The sequence below is a fragment of the Ixodes scapularis genome, unplaced genomic scaffold, assembly GCF_016920785.2.
Source record: "Ixodes scapularis isolate PalLabHiFi unplaced genomic scaffold, ASM1692078v2 PGA_scaffold7__128_contigs__length_106722199, whole genome shotgun sequence".
Taxonomy (NCBI): Eukaryota; Metazoa; Arthropoda; class Arachnida; order Ixodida; family Ixodidae; genus Ixodes; species Ixodes scapularis.
The window spans coordinates 43066700-43087816 of record NW_024609882.1 but is presented as its reverse complement, the minus strand read 5'-3'; the positions used below and the strand labels follow the sequence as shown (position 1 = coordinate 43087816).

Here is a 21117-nt window from a genome sequence, read left to right as displayed (position 1 = left end):
CGGCTGTAACGTGTTTATGCAGTGATGGAATTGAGCGATGTTACATTCAAATGAAAGTTTGACGTCTCCTTTTCCCCAGGCGCACGTTACGTTTCAATATAGTCCCCCTCCGCGGCGATGTTCTTCGGCCTACCGGTGCACTACTTTCCACGCATGCCGTCGTAGATGATTGATTACGGCTGTTGACGAGACTAATGCCGCGCTAGAGGAGCTGCAGTTCCAAGGTGTGTTGCCTCATTCACTTTACAGCCCGGACCTCGCGCCATCAGACTTTTGGCTGTTTTCCAGGATAAAGGAACATCCGAAGGGTACACGGTTTGCGTCCGACGACGAGGTTAGCGATGCATTGCGCCGTTGGTGTCGTCAACAGCCGCCCTCGATCATCTACGACGGCATGCAGAAAGTATGTACACCGGTAGCAGAAGTTCGTTGCCGCTGGTGGGGACTAAAGTCACTAGGTCCTGGCGAAATAGAGCCATTGCCTGTCCTGCTTGCTAGCCGGACACAGACAGATACTAACGTACAGATGACAAAACCTGGCAAGGTGATTTGCTGGTCGGTCTTAGTTTCCATGGCAATCGTCACTTCGGTTCATTTAAATCTTCGAAGCTTCGAAAGGGTCTTTCTGAATCAGTCGCACCGAGATCGCGATGGAGCGTTCCCGTACTGAAAGCGTTCATCGACAATATGAGCGTCTTTGGCGCTGTGCAAGCAATCCACTTATCAATCATGCGTGAATCTCCACAAACATCTTGCAATTGCATTCTTGTTCTTGCATATGTAAAGACAGGGGGATTATTTTTCACTGCCGCCAAGATCCGACGTCGCAGGTGGTGGCGGTGCGAAGAAGTTACATTCGTGTTACATTCATTCGAGTGTAACATCTTTCAACTTCATCACCAAATAAAAGAAACAAGTTACACATAGGAGGCCCAACCTATTGATCCCCCCCGTATATATCATAAAGACATCGCATCGGACATTTCGAATTTAGAACGCAGAAAAAGCTTCGGAGCGCGAGCCTCATTACATCGTCGCCGGCGCTTTCTTGCTTTGTGATTGGTTCTTTCGGCGTTCTTGTTGGCTAATGCTGTAATCAGATTGGCTAAGGAGTGATAATGAGATGCTTGGATCTCACCACGCCTTGTGTTTGTTAAGCTGTCAGTGACATGCTCAGTGCCTTTCAAATCTCTAACCTCACAATTCTGTGCATCAGCTTAATTAACAAAAAAAAATGAACGTGATTTTTTTTTTTTTTTTTTTTTTTTTTTTTACCAGGGAAAGCTTAATCACATTGTTTTCTTAAATATGTCATTTCTATTTTCGCTGAGGAAATTAATTACTTTGTTCCGGTAACTCGCGTTAGAAACCTAAAATTTTGTTATACATAAAAAAAAAAAATCTGATGACATTTTTACCTTGGTGTCTCGTGAGGAAAAAACACTGAAGTTTGCTTCGTCTTTGATCGCAGCAGTATATTTTAAGCTTCCTTTTGACCGTGTTCAATACCTTTCACGTGCCCGTACATTCGATCTGAACCATGTCCGAACAAAAGACCATACGCCCATTATTGTTATTCAGTCACACAGTTCACTTGCTGAGAAGCTCCTTACGGAATTCGAAGTAGAAGGCGCTGCTCTGAATACATTTTAATTCGAAGTAGAAGGCGCTGCTCTGAATACGTTTGGCGTGCATATCGAATCTAAGCCTCGTTCTAAATGCAAAATAAGTCATGCAAATAGCGCAGCACCGCGCTAGCTGCGTTCAGCGAGCTTCATACCTTGTGGAATAGTTCCAACCAGAAGTTCGAGCAAACCCGAAAGATGTTTTGATTAAGCCGTGTCTGTGTCCACTAAACCTGCACTTGAGGTAAACACATAACCAAGGATAAACAGGTGCGCGTAAGAAGCTAGACTACAAACCAAAATAAGTAAAGGTTGAACTGCAGTTATCTGAACTAACCATGAAATACATTGAGGAAAAAAAAAACTTCAAGACAGAACGTGCACAATTGTTGTACAGTGTAGTGATTAAGGCACAAGCGAAATGACTCCAAGTTACAATTAGGAAGTCAACCTGGAATGCGACTAGTCTAACATGTCTAAGATAAAGAGAATTGACGAATCGTAAAACATAATAACCCTGTCTCTCTCGTTCTGATAATCTTGGAGAGCACAGAAAAGATACGTAAAATCCCGAGAGACGCCCACCTGCGAAAGATAACGCACCCCTATTTTTGGCTTTATTTGGTATTTTCTATTAAACACCGAAAAATAACCCACTTTTAGTAATCGCAGTGTTCAGATCAATGATGGCCTAGACGTAAATGCGTCCAGTTAGCTATGGCGGGATATAGCGAACATTGCTGACTGGGAAGTAGTCAGCTTTGCTTCATTGCTTCTCCCTGCGATAACAAGTTTGACAAAGACACATGGCTTCAAAGTATAATTTTTCAACTTTTCTTGATTGCACACCAAACTTTGGCCCACTCCTTATTTTTACCCAACATTATTTCGATTTTAGTTGGGCTATCTCTCGGGATTTTACGCTAGTGCTTGTATTATGCGTGTGTTATGACGTGTTCAACTTGGATACCGAATGCTTCGGGTGGTTTAGAATGCGTTGAAAGCACGACACACTCATACACTTCAGGGGTTTATCGAAATGATGAAGACAATTTAGCTTTTGTTTAGTAACCATGAAGACGTGAGATGGCGCGTCGAGTTGCACCTAGTCAATCCGAAGCCGTGGCGCCAGCAGTCGTCTACCAGCGCAATCTTTCTCGAGTCATACTGAGTCCAGCTTCATTCACTTCCGTCCGCCTCGTCCTAATGGCGCGGAGTAAAGGCGTCGGGTTGCAGATCGCGGTCGTGGGCGCCGTGAAAGAAGAGAGAAAGAGAGATGTTTGAACGCCGCCGGTTTCACCACGGAGCGAGTATGTCGAAGACTCGCTCCAATTTCTGAAAAAACGGCGTGAGATAGCGCAGCTTGAAAGGAGCTCGAGGAATCATCCTCATTCGCGCACACGTTTCCAAAACCACAAGGTGTGCGATCGCGCCCTCGCCGGGTCCCAACCCGACAATGCCACGCCGGGAATTGCGCGAAGCCCAAATTGAATTTCGGCCCCCTTTTTTTCCTTGTTCCGACATCTTTATATTCTTCCACCGTGGTCGAGGGTTCCATTCTTACTGCTCCCAGTGTTAAATATCGCTAATTTAGGGCTGGGCTATTGATTAATTTATTAATGCTTTAATCGTAATTATTTTTAACTGGTTAATCGATTGAATTTGAAACTGGCTAAATCAAGACAAAAATGGACATTATGTTTGTGTTTTTCTTATTGGCGTTCTTTTCATCTTCTAAACGCGAAAACTATCTTGTTCGTCGGCGGGAAACTTACAAACAACGATATTATTCATCATGGTTAACCAGGGTTGTTTCTAACTCAAATATCGTGTATAATTTACGAAAAGCCCATCTGGCTTTCCTTGGCTAGCATAACAAGCCGACGGTGTCCAGGACCGTACCCGGACACGCAGGAGCGCGGCATCCAGCGCGGTAGGGCGCTCCTTATGGACAGCAGGTTTTCTGCACGCGGAGATTCCCCAAGAGGGACAAAAGGATTTAGTCCCGCCACTTCACTTTCTCTAGTAGCCTACCGAGTCAGAGGCACACCTGTCAAGGTTTAGGGTGTCGTGCTGGCTGTGAAAGAAGGAGCAAGGACTGGATGTGCTACGAGAGGGAAGAACTAGAGAAAGGATAAAATAAAGACTACGTCACGCCTAGTGACTAGGCTAATCCACTGGCGCTTCAATTACTTGCAATACAAAATATTGGCGCAGCCCGACCAGATATGCTCCCTCCAAAAATAAATTGGCACAGTCGACGATGAAGAGTGGAAACCCCACAGCCTTTTCTGCGGACTCCTAGCAAGCCTGTGATCCTGTGGGTAGATTGATATACGCTTTTTCAGACGACAGAAAAAAAGGTCATCTTGGGAAGTGCCTTGGAGTTGACGGACAGCGAATATTCCGTCCCCTACCAACAGCCGAAGACGACTCCCAGCCTACTACTTCTGCAGCCGAAAGCCTTGCTGCTAGAATACGAGAGGGGCCCTTACCATCTACTTCCGCGGCCAGAACTCCTACTACTCATTTAATTTCACATTATTTGATTAATTTTCTCTCAGAGCCTGAGACATTCCTTACGTACGCTGACCAAATTTTTCTCGCCGGTTGTGAACTAGACCTTGGGACGTTATTTTCTTCGGGCAAATGGCTCAGCTGCAAGGCTAAACTGTAGAAGAGTACGTCTAAGCATTCCGAGGTCTGGCCAAGACGTGCAAATTTGAAAGACTAACAGAAGATTTAATTTGTAACCTGCTTGTATAGAAAACCAGCATCAAGTAAAGGAGAGGTTTTTGCTCGAGACAGAACTAACACTGGACGCTGTATTAGTCATCACCATGCAAGTAAATCAGGCTCTGCGCGAGTCTAAGCTGCTTCCACAAGACAAGATGTCGCAAGTACTTCTCAGGATGCGACTCTCACTAGATCTGCTACAATATCTTCGAAACAGGGCCAGAAAGGCTACATATGTGCATCTCCTGCCCACTTGGCCGACGCTACATCGTGGCCTGCAGGCACAAAGATTTGTAAAAAATGGGGCAGTCGTTGTCATTTTGAATCTGTATGCGGCAAACCTATTACAACAAAGATCATGACTTTCATAACCCCCAATGGACTGATGAACATTCAAAGAGCTCCACACATCCTCTAGTGTGAGATGCTCATCGACGACGTTGCAGTCAAGTTACAAGTAGACACAAGTTCACCAGTGTTCATCGTGTCTGCTGCACTGTACGATGTGCATTTTCAGCGCATTAAGCTGGAACATTTAAACCTAAACTCAGGAATTTCTCCAACGGCCTGAAGTATCATTTGGGCAAGACATACCACAGGAACATTGCGTATCACATTAGGAAACCCTCTGGCTGAACTGTATGTCCTTAGGGGCTTTCAAATGACGCTGGACATTGAAAAGCATAAGTGTCATCAGCTGTCTGCGAGAGGTCTGCAAACTCCTCAGCAGTATCAAGAGATGTTCCCATAGCTCTTCGAAAAGGGTCTGGGACACGTGAAATATTCCATTCCCAAAGTCAAGACAAGTACCTCGGTTACGCCTGTGCAACAAAGACTTCGTCGTCCTCTATTCAGTACAAGACAAAGTCTCCAAGGAGTTACAGAGGTTAGAGATGGCAGGGCTGATCGAGAAGATCGATGCATCAAAGTAGGTCTCCCCAATTGTCGTTGCTTGGAAGACGGGAGAAATGAGACTATGTGTCGATTAACGAAAACAAAACAAAACAATCGCCAATGATGGTCATCCACTTCCACATCATGATGAAATTTTTCACCACCAAACAGAGATGACTGTGTTTTCCGAACTGGACCTCTCATCGGCCTACCGTTTAGAACGCACGAAATTTACCGCTAAGAGAAGTTTGACCCAGCTTCTGTGGCAGCAGGCTTTCAGAAGATGATGTAAACGGTGCTAAAGAGATGCTAAGGCTGTGCCTTGGCATCTCTTCAGCACCTTGGTGAAATTCTCGTCGCAAGGGTATTGCAAAATTACCCCAATGAGAACTTAAAGCGAGTTCTACCATGTTTGAAAAAAAGTGGCTTGAGACTCAACAGTCAAAACTTCACCTTTTTGGTCCCCGAGTTGGGATACCTTGGACATCAATTATCCAAAGAAGGTATCAAGCTAGCGGAAGGAACACTGTACGCTATCAGCAAGGCGCCATCCCCTACAGATGCCAAGTCCTTACAGTCCTTGCTTGAACTGGCGTCTTACTACTTGAAATTCGTTTTACGGTATACAGCAGTGGTTGATTTACTCCGTGCCTTTTTACGCAAAGGTGTGCTTTTCCGTGGGCTGCTGAGCAAGCACATGCATTAGAAGAGGTCAAGAGCCTGATCAAGAACTGTGCTACTCTAGCCATTTTTGGTCTTACACTTCAAACGATCGTAACAGCAGACGCCTTCAGCTACGGACAGGAAACTGTCTTACAACAGCTGCATTCAGGTGTCAGAACGGTGGTGTTCGCTTCAAGGAATTTGTCTGAAACGGAGCGAAGGTACTCAGTTGGAGAGCGAGAAGCACTGGCTTGCCTCTGGGCATGCTAAAGGTGCACAACGCTCCTGCTCAGAAGACGCTTTATACTACGTACGGATCATTAGGCCCTCGTGGCTTTACTTTCCACACAAATATCTGGCAGGTAAATCATGCGCATTGCCCGCTGGTCTGCAAGACTACTACAGTTCAACTACGAAGTGCAGTTTTGGCTGGGCGAACAGAAGGTGATTGCAGACGCGTTTTTGGAACTTCGCATTGACACCAAACATGGCGAATCCAGCGATAGCAAGGACACCGAAATAATAGCTGATGTTTGAGCACACCTGCGTAGCGTCATCTTGAATGAGCTTCAGAAGGAGACGTCGCAAGATCAAACACTGGCGAAGGTTGCTGATAGTATCAGTTATTCAAAACATTTTGAGTTGCAAGCAGAACTTACCTTGCTACCCTTCTTCAAACTTCGCCAAGAACTTTTATTTGTTCAAGGCCTGGTTCTACGTAACGAGTGTGGTCGGTTGTACAACCGACCACACTTCGTCGTCGGATCATGGACATCGCTTGCAAATTCAATCCTAGGGTTGTATGAACAAAACGGAGGCTGCGGGACCACTACTGGTGGCCAAGAATGGACGCTGAAGTCAGTGTCCATTCTTCACCTACGTGTAGAGACTTTACACCCGAGCATCACGCTTTTATTGTGACATTCTTCAGCTCAGAACAGATTATATGCTAATACTCACTCTGTCATTTTTTTAAATTGTATTTGTTATGTTTAATGTTAAACTAGTTTTCTTTTTTCCTCTCTCGCTTTTGCGTTTTCCAGTTTCGGAATAAGTTCCATAAATAGTCCCGGATTTCGTTAAAGAAATATTTTCTTTGTGGAATTTGTAAAAAAAAAAAAAAGGAAAACTTCCTATTTTTGATGGGTTCCTTTCCCACCTATTGTTTGAACATTATTCCGCGAAATAAGCAAGAACCTAGTAAAAAAGTGTTTTCTTTTTTTTTTAAGTCAGCACAGGGCAATTCTATGGACAAACTCCGCACGATCGGCGTGCATGCGAGCTCTTAATCGATCCATCGATCGATATTAAATACCGACGACAAACCCGCTTAATATGCGGAATGCACGCTAACTCTGGTGAAGAAAGAAAAACATGAATACATTAAAAAAAAGCACGGAAAGTGAGATAATAGTCCCAATGAAACAAATATGAAGAACACACTATCGTATAGTTCGAGAAAAAAAAGTATCTATATGCATATACATTCAAACTTTGATTCTTTTAATCGAGCACGAAATGAACTCCCCCCCCCCCCCCCCTCGATTCCCAAATATTTTCTGGTGTGGTTTTGTCTGTCTGTCTTTTACTTCCCTTTTGCGACAACTCTTGAACCCTTCCCCTTTTCCTCATTGTAGTTCTCTCTCTCCCTTTCCTCCAACCCAAAACTCAATAAACGAAGGTAAGAAAAAAAGTGGCGGCAACGGAATGTCGGTGCAGCGAAAGACAAAAGCGAGTATGACGCACAGATGCGAATAAATGAAACAAAAAGTAAAACAAAATAGCGAGTCGTTTGAGAGAGCGAACGAGTCTGGGCGTGGAGACATGTAACAGCTCGACGGCACGATTAATAATCAATGGAACGCTTTTCTTTTTGTCTCTCCCACCCTCAAATATTTGCCTTTATTTTATTTTGTTTCTCGTCATTCTCTGTGGGGAGACTGGACGGCATGGCTCGGAGACAGCCAAGACTAGCCGAGACTATCTCTCTTCTCAGCGGGCGTCCGGGCGTGCAGTGTGCCGGCGACGCCGGAGTGGCACCGTTTCACTCTGTCGAGCAATGACGTTACTTCCGGTGCTTCGAGTTTGCCCGCTCGGATTAGCCGAGACCTGTCTCCGATCACGTCACTTCCTAATGGCCGAGCTTGTGTCAACGTCCCCCCTCCCCCCTGACACACCGAGACGGTGGCTTTTGGTGGCTCGTACCTTTTCTTTTCTTTTGTTCATGTAGCCTTTGGCTTTGAAAAAAAAAGTGTGTATGTGTGTGTGGGGGGGGGGGGGGGGGGGGTATTCGGGTTTGATAGGGATATCAATTTTTTCGATATATTCTGTACCGTAAAGTGGGTAACTTTTCGTAACTTTCGACTGGGCCGCTGTTACCTTTTGATAGACTCTTCTCTCTTTTATCTGGTCTCCTCCAAATTATCTCAGAAGTATCAGTCTTGATGCAGGTATTATTTTCTTCTATAAATTATATTTTTTTTTTATTATCTCTTTTTTTTTGTTGTTGTTTATTGTTTAAGAGCCGAAATCACACGGCTTGTGATTTCGATAGTCTCTTGCGGGTTAAGGAAAAAGGTCGTGAAAACCGAAGGCTTTGTAGAAGGACAGAACCGGTCTCTCCCACAAAACTTCAGGCTCCCTGTGATTGGTGGTTTTCTACTTTCCACTCACGCCCTCTTCAGCGGTTTCTCTGCTGAAGTGGAAAGAGTGAAGCGCTTTGAGGAAACAGCTTGTCCTGCTAGCCTTAACCTACAACAGACTGCATCCACCAATTCCGCGCCTCCAAAACTCGAAATCTGTTCACAGAACTCTAATCACGCATTTTAGAAACGCGTGCGTACGCAGGCGCGTGAATGTATAGAAACAGCTTGATGGTATTACCTGCATCTAGTATATCCAGAGGTCGTTTTCTTTGTTTTCAGTGCTTCAAAGTAACATGATTTTTTCATCGTCTTAGTCTCCGCGAACTGACTGCTCCTGTAAAGCGTGCTCTGCCGTAGACACCGTAGTGTTGCGGAAAAGCGGTCGCACTTGTGGAAGGCGGGGAAAGCGTTGACCGGGTTTCTTAATTAAATTAAGAGGTCGCAGTTCCTAGCGACCCGCTTGAAAAAAAAAAAACAACAGATTAATGCTTAGTAATTAAGTTTAATTAAAGCTCCGGTAGCTTAGCGCGACTGTTGAGTTGTAATTTAAAATAACTTTGTTTTAGCCGTATTTCTTTTTATAATCTTGCTAATTGCTAGAGAAGCGGAAACGCCTGGCTGTCGCTCGGTGGCAGGTGTGTCCGACTTGTGCTTTTGTTCTTCGGGAACGGTAAATCATTTCGCGCTTCTTAAACGTTCCTAAACGACGTTTGTGAGGCACGTCCCCTGCTTTTGAAAGGCCCCGCATTCCCTCTCCGAAAATAAAAAAAGTGAAAAAAACGTTTTCCGGTTTTACAAAAGAGCCATTTTCTTAAATTTATTATAAAACAAAGAACACCAGAAACAAAAACAAAAAATACACTTACGAAAAACGAACCCTTGTCTTACGTACGTTTTTTTTTTTTTTTTTTTTTGGTGTGCGCGCTTGTTTTATAATGTATCAGTACCAACTGGCTCAGTTTTCAACACACTGAATTTATGTTGTTTGTTCAGGCGTGCAGGGGTTTGCGTTCGAGTTGATCCATGCGTTAGTGAGTATGTGCATGTTTGAATGTACGCATCAATGTGCGTGCACCCGTTTTGACGCGTTGTGTGGCTATGCTCGCGTGTGCATGTATATGGACGCATGCAGGCTCCCATGCTTTGTGCGTGTGCACTCGTGTGCAGGAGTTGACTGTGAGAATTCTTATCTGAGTGGGATGAGCGTCGAATAGCACCTCAAACTAAGACTGTCACCAAAATTATTGCATAAAAAGATACTCACTTGTGCATTTTTTATATTGTGCTTTATCTAATCATCTCCGGATGCATCACTTCGTTAGCTCTAAGGTTACCGAATGTCATGATATTTTTGTTTTTGTTTTTACAAGACGGTGAAGATATGTGCAAAGCGCACACCATGAAAAGGATGTCGCGCCGTATTCTTGTGTGCTGGAGGTAATGGCATGCCCGCACCGTGTAGTCTTAGAAGCTCCCCTTCGTAAACTCGATTTCGCGATAAATGGATCAGGACTCTCCTCATGTCATTGGAGCTCCCTGAAATCAGACACATTTCTGGAAGGCGCAGGAAGGCAATAAGCTCACCAAGAAATACGCCGCCGCGCATTGACATTAAAAAAAATCCTGCTAATTTTTTTTTTCGGAGAGTTTATTTCTCGGATTGTGATCACCAACCACTAAGACAAAAAAAAAACCTAGTCAGTGACTTAGTTTGATTGCAGATCCAAATTACTTGTTTACCCACCGTTAAATCCTCCGCACAACTACATGATACATCAGGATTGCAAAGTTATAAGTCTTGATATTTGCAAAAAAAAAAAGCATTAATTAATTTGCGTTGTATATTATTTTGACTAATCCCGGAGTAAAAATGAAAGTAATCACTTAAAAATTGATGGACTGTTTACTGTCGTGATTATTAGTTTTGTCGCATTGCATGCAATATCTTTCATGACTTAATACTAATCTAGGCACCTTGTGTTGTAACGCTAGTTACAGAGGATTGAGGTCCGTAAGGTTCAAGCAGGTAGACCAAGGAGAGTAAATATTTTTCCGTTCTACTGCTAAACCTCATGCCGAGTAGAATTCGGTATGCACCCAACGCGTACTTCTCACAAGAAAAGCAAAATTAGGCCTTCAGTCTACGCGGTGAAGGTGGTTGGACAGCGAAGCTGTGGTATCACCTGCAAAGATTGCCCGCTGTACTATAGACCCTTTTTACGGCAAACACCACCAGGTGGTGCTCCAGTCTTTGACGTCCCAGAGAAGTTCAGGTTTAACAAAAAAAAAATGAACGACGAGTTTCCATAGCAACGAGGCCACCTTAACACCGCTGCTTAAAGTGTAGATGAAGCGTTTAACCATCAATTCCCCGGGTGAAGGCCAAAAGAACGAAGGAGTGCGGGATCTATTAAAATGCTTCGAGTATTCTTGTAAACCAACCTGCCTGCTCCAAGAAATCATATTGTAAAACCGAAGGCCCTAGTTAAACCTCCAACTTTGTTGTCCGTGTATCATTTATGCTTTCTAGCACTGGTGACGTATGCAAGCTCAACAGGCTTGCAAAGACGGTGCGACCGGAAATCGCTTGGGACGCAAGCGGCAGTTCATATTTGTAAACACCAAAAGGGTCTATACCAAATGATTCACGAAAGAAAAGTAAATGCATTGTATCAAAACTGATTTGCATATGAAAAACCTCGTACGCTGCCGTTGCCGCAGCAGCTTGTGCAACTGCAATGTTTACCGAAAAACGCATGCTCCCCGCATGCGTTTCACGGTAAACATTTCATGCTTCGCATTGCGCTTCGTGCTACGTGCTTCGCATCGTTAGCGGGGCTAGTGACGTCACTTTCCCCTTCGTACTCTCCCGTTGCCGCGACTGCTTATGCAACCGCTATTTTTATTACCGAGAAACGTATGCGGGAAGCGCTACGTGCTTATCATCTATCACGTGGTTTTGACACTTGTTTTGTGGTTTTCTTATTAAAACAAGTGTCAAAACCGCATGATAAGTGATAAGGCGATTGCAAACGGTGATAAAGCGCGCGCGTGGGTTTTCTGTCGACTATTTTATCTGTCGACTACTATTCTGTCGACGGACACAAAAAAAAAAACCAACCGACGGGTCCATATACAGCTTCGCTGTAAAACTATTATAACAAATAGCTTCAAAAGTACACAAAAGCATAACTTAGAACACAAGCTGCGTTCCTAATTGTGACCAGTTAATTTGATTTAACGCGCGAGGCACGGCTGCTCAGCAGCGTGTCGCATAACAACCCCAGTGCAACACCTCCCCCTCACTCCCGCCATCCCTCTAGCTTGACGAATGACTCTCGGGCTCGTGACTCATAACTCGCGATGCGAAAGATGAACGCATGACATCCCCTTCTGGATGCCCACGACCACGGGATCTCGGGGACGACTGCCACTTATAGGCGACCCCGTCAACTCGCCCTCCACCCCACCCCCCCTCCTTCCCCGTGCAACCCGCCCTGACTCGTACACGTCTATGTGTGTACGTGGAAGAGCACGCTGTCGGATTCCGGACACCCCAGCGTCGGAATGCTGATCCTCTCTTCGCTGTCGAGAGGAGCTGGAAGAGGAGAGGAGGCACCGCTCCTCTGCCTTCATCTCCTGACCCCTCTTCTTCCACGCGTTACCGTGGCAACGGGCTCGTCGTTCCACGTCACTCGGGCGCCATCTCCTGTCTCTTTCCGCATCCTGCCCCCCTGACGTCATCATGTCTCCATCCTTCTCCTTTGGGCCGTCTCGCTCCTCCATCCCACTTTGTCTCCTCTGGCGGTCGACGGACGGGCTTGTCTTCTGCTTCTTACGGCATTGGAAACGGGTCCTCCCGGCTGCCATGGCCGTGGTACAGTCGGCGGCGAAGTAAAATAGAACGCGCGATCCCCGATCAAAAGCAGGAGTGCGGGCATTGTGGTGAAGCGGTATCGAAGACAAAGGAGCGAGGGTATGGTTGTTTTGAAAGTTGTCGCAGAGATGATTGCAACATTTGTGCAAATTTAAACAAAGATAGAACTAAGTATGTGCTCTTGATTGTAAGATTAATACCCCTTGTCACACTGACATTGAAATGACGTTCAGCCAAATGCTATTTCGACGAGCGGTGATTCAGTTCACAAGGGATCTCCCCTACTTTCCTTCTCACTCCCTCCCCTCTCTCTCTCTCTCTATAATCCTTCTCTTTCTTCTCCTTTCGTCCTTCTCCTTGAGCGTAGTGCGACGCCTCTTAAATCGGTACATTATCCTCTAATTGCAACACTTCTAAATGCCATTTAAAATGTCGATGTGCCAGGGGCATTATCGTGTTTGAAGAAATGAGTATATTCTAATGTGATACCGGCTATTTCGCAACGATAAAGATGAGAGAATGAACGTTGTGACAAAATAATGATAATAATAACTTTATTTTCCAAATTAATTGAAGGGACAGAAGAAAAAAAGCCTCCAGTGGAGACTTGACGAGCCCGAAACCCCATACGGTGACAGGCGCAACAGCACGAAATAAAAATAATAAAGAGAAGCACACAGACACACACACATGCATAAGAAGACAAAAACTTCATCAGAATTATTATAAACGCTACACAGTAGACACTTTCGTAGCCCTAATAAATAACCCTATACAGCTCAAACAGACAAGTAGATTATATGTAACATTATATAGCATGCATCGATGAAGAATCACAAGCGCAAATAGAATGAACGAAAATCTTTAGTTGATATAGAGTCTATACAAGTTTTGTTGCTGGCGAGGTAGTTGAGCAATTTAGGTATAGTGTAACGAAGCGTTTGTGCACCATAGTTTGTCTTACAGCCGGTGACCTTCCGATGTTCCATGTGTCGGGTTAAATAGACGTGATCGTTCGGCACTAACTCAAATAAATCTGACAAGAAACGCGTTTCTTTTTTTTTTCGAATTTAAGTTAATAATAGTTTATATTCATAAAGGTTAAATATTTTTAGCATTCTTGAACTTTCGAAACAAGCCCTCACTAGGGTAACCATAAGGCACATTACAAATAATTCTCAGTATTCGTTTTTGCAATACATATAGTTTCTGCAAGTTTGTGATCGTCGTATTACTCCAAACGAGGCTACAGTAATTTAAATGGAACTAAACAGGGCATTGTGTATTCGTAGTTTCACATTAACAGGTAGAAAAGAACCGTGAGGGTATGTTACTCCTATAACACGTAAACAGTTTTGTGTCTAAGTGATCAATGGGGTTATCCCATGACATTCGTTCTGAAAAGAATACTCCGAAATTTTTAAAAAGTGCTAACAATTTCTATTGGGACGGAGTTCAATACGATGTCTCGCATTATTAATATACTCTTGTTGTTGTTTTTTTTGGGGGCAAAAAATTATGCCTTTCGTTTTTTTGGTATGAGTGTTCAGACCATTACCTCGTGCCCAGACGTACAATTTAGACAATGTTAAATTTGTGACATCGATAAGTTCATCGCTGCTTGTGCCGGAAAAAAAATATGCTGGTGTTGTCAGCATAAATAACAAATTTTGCCGATGGATTTATATTGACAATATTATGTATATAGATATTAAAAAGAAATGTCCCAAGTATACTCCCCTGTGGGACTCCAGACCCACAGGGGAATGAGAATAAAATAAATATTAAGCGTTACTCGATTTTAGATATTTTAGTTGTTCCGCTGGGTGGCACCAACGCCAGGAAAGGATCTGGAAACGATAGATTGGGCGTTACACTCCATTTTGTTGCTTAGGTGTGAAACGGCCGATATCAATTCGTCTTTAGCACACCTCTCCCCCATCCCCAGTATATTCCACGTCTAAAGCAGACTCCCACAACAATTTTTTTTATAGTTCTGACTCCCATCTTCTCGAACCAAGCGGAACAAAAAGGTGACGGTCGATGCGATGCAACCTAAAACCTACACCAAGACGATCGTAATCCCCCAACCGTTTTGGAGGGCGGTGACTCGTCGTTCCGCGGTGGGCGCTCGTATTTCTGCCACACCCCAAACCACTTCGTCGCGGTGTGTGGGTCGCGTGCGTGGTGACGAGTAATTGCGAAAAAAATCCTGTCGGATGTTGCTGAGCCGGGGAGGACACATTTTAAAATGATCGTTCGTTTCTTGTCATCATGTCTACACTCTGTTTCCCCTTACAACGAAGCGCAGCAGTCTACACGAGCCATTGGAGCCGATCCAATGCCGCGTAAATGTCTCGTGACTTTCGGGAAGGGGGCGCTGCAACGCGCGGGGTGCAGAGTCCCGTACCCAGCCTCGCATGTCGACACAGAATCTCAAGCATTTGTGTTTTTTTACTATATTTTTATATCGAAACACTGTGCTCAAAAATCAGCTCATGACACCACCATCATTTGTTTCCACCCATCTGGATCACCGTCACAAAGTATGAGTTCCATTTTGCCAGTATAACGATTCTTTTTGCTTATTTTATCGATGGAGTTTCGAAGGAATGGAATCATCTACTGCATCACCTAAACATAAAGATGATTTTGTTCTTTCTTGTTCGAGTGTTACAAACCATGCATTCTCCGTTTAACTGCTCTTTCTTTTCTAATATCGTTTTGTTTGTTTTCTTACACTCCCTTCTGTATTGCCTCTGGGCCTGAGGGTAAAATAAATAAATAAAGTTAAAGCGCAGGATGTGCGAAGATAGCTTGTGGTGTCGGTTGCGGTTCATCGTAAGGTTAAATAGAAAATAGCCTCGTCTCGATGATAACAGATAGAGATCACGACGCGTGTGCTCTTTTCGAAGGGGTGTTTCGTAAAAAAAAGGGAAGGGGGAAAAATAAAACGGCACCAAAACTTGACATTGCGTGAAGAGGCAGTTCGGGTTCGACTCCGCTGTTGAGCGTTCGGCCTGCCGAGCTTGAGTGTGATGAATGAGCGCGCGTACGCTGCCGCGGCGTTCTGCCACCGAGATGGGGAAAGGAGGTGCGGGAAAGGATGTCTGATGGATCTGTCGAAGGAAGCAGACGCTGCTTCGTGAGCACCCCCCCCCCCCCCCCCCCTTCCCCCTGAACGAATTGGTGCGATGATCCCAACCGGCACCGTTTCTGTGCGGCCAGAACAAAACGGTCTGACAGCATGCAGATGAGGACGTATTGGGTCGCTGTAGTTCTTTGTTTCACAACGGCCCGGGTTTCAATGGAAAGGTCTTTCACCCCCGTATTATACTGGTACTGCTGATATGCGGGATTTGTTTTGTTGGGCTGTTGCATTTTTCGCTCGTTTTTGTTTTTTGTTGCTGTAGGTTTTACCAAGACTCGAAACGGTGGTGATAAAATTTGTGATGATGCACTTGCGTCAGTGTTGGGTGTATTGTGCCCGAGGCGCCTAGTTATTTTTATTTAATTTTATTGGCGTTGCTTTCACTGATGCGTTTGTGTTTTGTGTTACTTTAGACAGAGACTTTCGTTTTTCTCTTTTCCTATCTGTTTTTCTACGGCCCGACGCATGCTCAGGCGTAAAAAATAAACGGTGGTCAATAGGATGAATTTGAAATGTATGTGAGCAATGTTTGATTCTTGTCACAAGGCCATGAAAAAAGTGTTCTCTCCAAAGTGACTCTTCAACGCCCTCCAAAATTCGTGTTAACTAACTTATATTGCGAGTAAAGAAATCAAGAGAAATAACGAATAAAAAAAGTTTTCTGATAATTTCGAGAGTTAAATGTAAAGGTTGGATGACTAAAAGAAGACTCACGTCAGAACTTTTGCGTTGCGCGGAGATATTGTTGCTGTTATTGTATTCTTGCTTCGCTCTACCTCATTTTATTAAGTACTGTACCTTAAGCAATACACGGGAGCGGGTCTTGGCACTCCAGTTGATGAGTCGTAGTGGAGATACGAATTGTTTTGAAAATAAGCGAAGTCCCCAAGGAAAAACCAAGTATACACGTTTATCAAAAGAATGAGAGAAGGCAGCAAAAGGAAGATAGTAAACGACTTGAGATATTAAGTAGAAAATCACGCGAGAGGAAAAAAAAAAAAAAAAACGACTCGGAGGGGCGTCGGGAGTGTTCTCGGGAAAAGGAGAGAGACAGGGGGGATGAAAGCCCCCTCTCCCCTTCTGACATCATTGTATATAAGAAGGAAATGTTACAAAACCGGACCACTTCAAGAAACAAAACAAAAAAGTTCAAAACGGGGAGTACTGTAGGACCAACTGACGTACTTTAAAAATGAGAAGAAGGGAGACAAGAGGGATGAAAGGATATGATTGACATTGTGGAAGGGAACATAATAAGAAGGGTTACAAGGAAATAAAAAAAAAAGAGACTGAGACATTAATGAGAGCAACATCTTCACCGTAACAGGCTACCTTAATAGAAAGTGTCCGCGTCATCCAAGCAGGCGCTCTTTCGACCGTGGAAAAGACGCGACTCGCGAACACAATGGAGGCCCAAGGGAGGCATCAGTCGAGAGGATTGCGATGTCTTTGGATGAGCGCCAAAACGTCTCTCTTGAACCCTGGCTTTTTGTTTCTCTCTCTCTTTGTTTTTGCAGTGATCTGAGCCGAAACAACTTGACGTCCCTCGAGGCGGCGGCGTTTAGCGACTTCGTGGGACTCAAGGAGCTGTGAGTATTTACACGGTATTACCAGAATTACCTCGAGGGCATGACACGCTGGTAGAGTGCCTTGAGAGAAGAAGTCAAATTGGTTGTATTGTGGGCGTTATTTCATGGTGAGTGTCTCAGCAAATAGAAGTTTGTTCTCCGCGACACGTAAGCGAAGTTTAATAGTGACCTGAGGACTACTTTTTTTTTTAATATTACCTCGTTGTTGTTGCTTTTATTGGCAAGGGGATTTATGAGTTGCTTGCCTTTTTCGGAATCATGCTGACGGGTTTTCGGCTTCCCTCATTACTGCAAGGTGTTCCTTCTGCACGCTAAAGCTTGCAACAAAAAAAAAAGAAAAATAACTACCTGTTAATCCTAACATATACTGTTTCGTTACATCGCAATAAAATAACCGGAGGAATCAGGTTCGAAAGAGCACAGCAGTATTAAGCAAAAAGGGAGTGCGAGACTGATAAAAAAAGAGGGCAAACTGAAATTAATTTCCGATTGTTGTTAATAGCAAATTTGCTGAATACTTGCATAAAAATAGGAATTATGAGATTAGCTTTGGCTGCCTGTCAGCTATATATGTGTAATGCAGTGTTGGGTAAAATACATCTAAAAAATCTTGAAGTCAAGTACAAAAGGTCCTGTACTTCAAGTAAAGTAGTAAGTACACCGGGTGCAATGTACCTGAAGTAAAATACTCTAAATGCAACGTACTTCCAAAGTAAAGTAGTAGTACTTTTTACCAAAAATATTTCATGGTGCACTTTAATTCTCCTATTTTTTTTTTTTTTTAAACTGGTAACGGATTGACCCAGGGTTAATCGAGGGTGCATCAGTTATTGTCGGAAATGGAGACGAATATTAGATAATGTCAAATGTCCCCAGAGTAGTCGTTTTACTCACTCTGGCAAACTATTTCCCACAATGAGCTCTTAAAGCACTTATTTGTAGCGGTCTTAGAGTCACCATTAAGGCTTGTTCACACACTTTCAACCTCTTAGAACCGCCTGCCTTGGAATCTCTTAATATCTCTTATGACGAGAGGACACATTGGCGCCATCTATTGGGTAGAAGTGTAAACTTGGCGGTCCGGCATATTCTCTATTTCTCTCGCGCATTATCGTTTCTTTCTTGGCTCGAAAAACTTCTGTCGACGATAGGAACGAGCCTTTCTTATAGGTAATACGCACATTTGACTTCGGAAATCCAGCAAAATCTTCGCTCTTGTGAAATGCAGTTCCAGGGTTACCGCATAGATGGCGCCAGAGCACCAGTGTGTTCTCTCGCCCCTAAGAAATTTTAAGAGGTTTCAACAGGTCTCGTCTCTCTCGGTCGTACTCGGTTGCAAGTGTGTGAATGGGCCTTTACTCGCCCCAGAGAAATCACCAAATGAGCGATGCGTTGTCTGCTCCCGTTTCTGGTGAGAGTAGAATATCCCTCCTCCCAGTATTTCTTCAAAGTTGACAAAGCACCATTTTGTGATACAAATTTAACACTACCAAATTTGGGGAACGTACTTTGATGTGGGGAGTTCTGCTTTCCTCGGAAAGTACCAGAAAAAAATACTTCAAGTTGAGTAGAAGTAGATACTCGAAGAATGTACTTCGAGTAAAGTACAAGTTCTTTTTAAACCTACTCGAGTGGTACTTTAAGTACAGTGTACTTAAACTATTTCCCAACAGTGGTGTGATGTAGTGCGCCGCTAAAGTTATATGGTGCGAGCGTGTGGTGACTACCTCTTCTTCGTCTCTCCCGAAGCATAATAAACCGAACACGAAGGCTACGAGCGCGGGCGGTTTCGGTCGGTGCACCTGCAATACGCACTCCACCCGCTAAGCTGAGAGCGCTTTGGAAGCTTTGTGCCCAACGGAACGAGTCACACGTCTATCTTTTGTCGCGTGAAAATGTTTCCTTCCACACCCAAGCTCGGAGAGACGGGTCAGATGATGAAAGGAAGACGGTTGATTGGTACTGCGAATAGCTTCCTCTGTACTCACAAAGCCTGGCAGTTTGATGACGGAGCCATGGAGTGCCAAGTCGCAGATTTGGAGCGCAAGGATGTGGTAGCACTGAGCATTTTTCGGGAAAGCCAGACGTCAGCGCACAGCTTTCGCGGCGGCGAGGACCCGAAACATGGTTTTCAAACCCGACGAGAAAAGAAGCGGTAGCGCGAGGAGCACGAGCGGACATTCCATCGCTCGGGAGAAGTGTGTTTCGGCGTCTCGCCGCAGCGGGGCGCCCGTCACGTGGCTCTCCTCTCATCCGTTGTCTGCCACTCTACCTTTTCAATTTCGGCGGCCGCTTCTCGTGGCGATCTGCCAGGCTTTGTCAGTATAGAGGAGGTTATGGTACTGCGAGCGCGTAACTCTCGCCGCACTGCTAGGACAGGACTCAAGCATGTCCCAAGCACGCTTGCTTCATACACAGTATCTGCAGACTGTTTTGTACAATGTACTAACATTACAACCGCGTTTCTTTTCTTTTTTTGAGTTTGGTGTGAACGGTGTATATACGAGTGGTAGTCCAGCCGAGAAGCCTTCGAGCGCAGAGAGCTCGCACTAGTAACCTTTTTTTTTTTTTTTGCGCTTAGTTTGTTTTATGGCGAGATGAAGACTATATAGCGAGTCATCTTCACGGGAGCGAGTTCGAAAGAAGCGCTGCATCGAGCCATATACGCTCTCGTGTCAGGCCCTTTTGACAGGTTAAGACATTTATTTGTTGCGTCAACAAGTCCCAACTTTTTTCGGGGCGCAGCAGCTGTTATCGGCGGGTTTCCTCTCATCCATCTGTAGAGAATGTCGAGGGCGTAACGCGAGGCTAACGGCTTACGTTCACTTCGCACGCCGTCGATAGTTTTCATCTTTTCCTGTTCATCGCCCACTTTTTAGTTTTGAGTTATAAACTCTTTTGTTTTCACGCTCACAAACCAATAAAAATTCACACACAAAAAAAAATTATATAGGAGGGAGAAACCTGCGGCAAAAGTTTGGAAGTATAAGAAGGATGATATTTCTCTTTCGGGCTTCGCCGCCGAATAGCAGAGCAGGTTTCGGGTCACAAATCCCCAAAGCCGTACCGCATGGAACAGGGGAAATGCATTTGGCGTGGCGTAAGTCGCGTCAGCGTTCGCTTGCTGCTCGTCTACGCACTTTTTGGTCGCTCGGGAACCTCTTCAGTACCAAATAGAAGTATTCTTCTAAAATAGAAAAGGAAAAAAACGAACGGATTAACTTTTACCGTTTACTCGTTCCTTTAGTCAGTTTCACCGTAAGGTGGAGCGCAGAAGACACTACGAATCATCGAATTCAATCCCGTACCATGTGAGTGTCACTTGACCTTCGAGAGGGGCGCCACTACGCACGAAGTCACGTGGCGCGTTGAGAGCGCTGTATTGGCTGGAATGGCTGGTAGCGTCCGTTTCCGGTCTATCATAAGTTGACACGAAGTGTGGCCGATTGACGAAAGAGGTCGCGTCGTTGGAAGACGGATATTTTCTTTCCAAGGTTCTTTGTATTGTATTGGTTGTGCTTTTTGTTAAAATCCGAGTGCTCTTCCTCTCCTCGTTGTAGTTGCACATTTATTTCGGATCTAATTTTACGATTGAAAGTAAGCGCACAGAGATAGAAAAATGGCGGCTTTCTTTTCAGTCGCTGACTTTTCTTTTTCATTGTTCTCCACTGTTTAACCTCTTTGTCAAGAGTGACATTTGACACGTCTTTAGAAGCCATTCGTCTCAATTTTAACGGGCCGGAGGCTTCCGGAGCCCCATCGCTCTACCCGATTTTCAATGATTTTTTCTTTCTTTTTCCTAATGTTTTCTTCGGTACGTCGTGTCGTTATTGTTATAACACGAACACATATCTGGAGCGTCGCCGGTCGACCGAAGCTACGAAAGTTACGGTCACTGTCGGCGCGCGATAAGTTTTGTTTCGTGACTGCTAAAAGC

The 21117-nt window shown here is 44.5% G+C and overlaps 1 protein-coding gene across 1 annotated transcript in view; it reads left to right on the top strand.

Moving 5' to 3' along the window:
• Window positions 1-16996: 16996 nt before the first annotated feature.
• Window positions 16997-21117, top strand: part of LOC8024954 (leucine-rich repeat-containing G-protein coupled receptor 5) — a 50781-nt gene continuing 46660 nt past the window's right edge. The window contains exons 1-2 of the mRNA XM_040500142.1: window positions 16997-17013; window positions 17109-17180. Of these exons, the coding sequence (XP_040356076.1) occupies window positions 16997-17013; window positions 17109-17180 (89 nt within the window). The remainder of the gene's footprint in view (window positions 17014-17108; window positions 17181-21117) is intronic.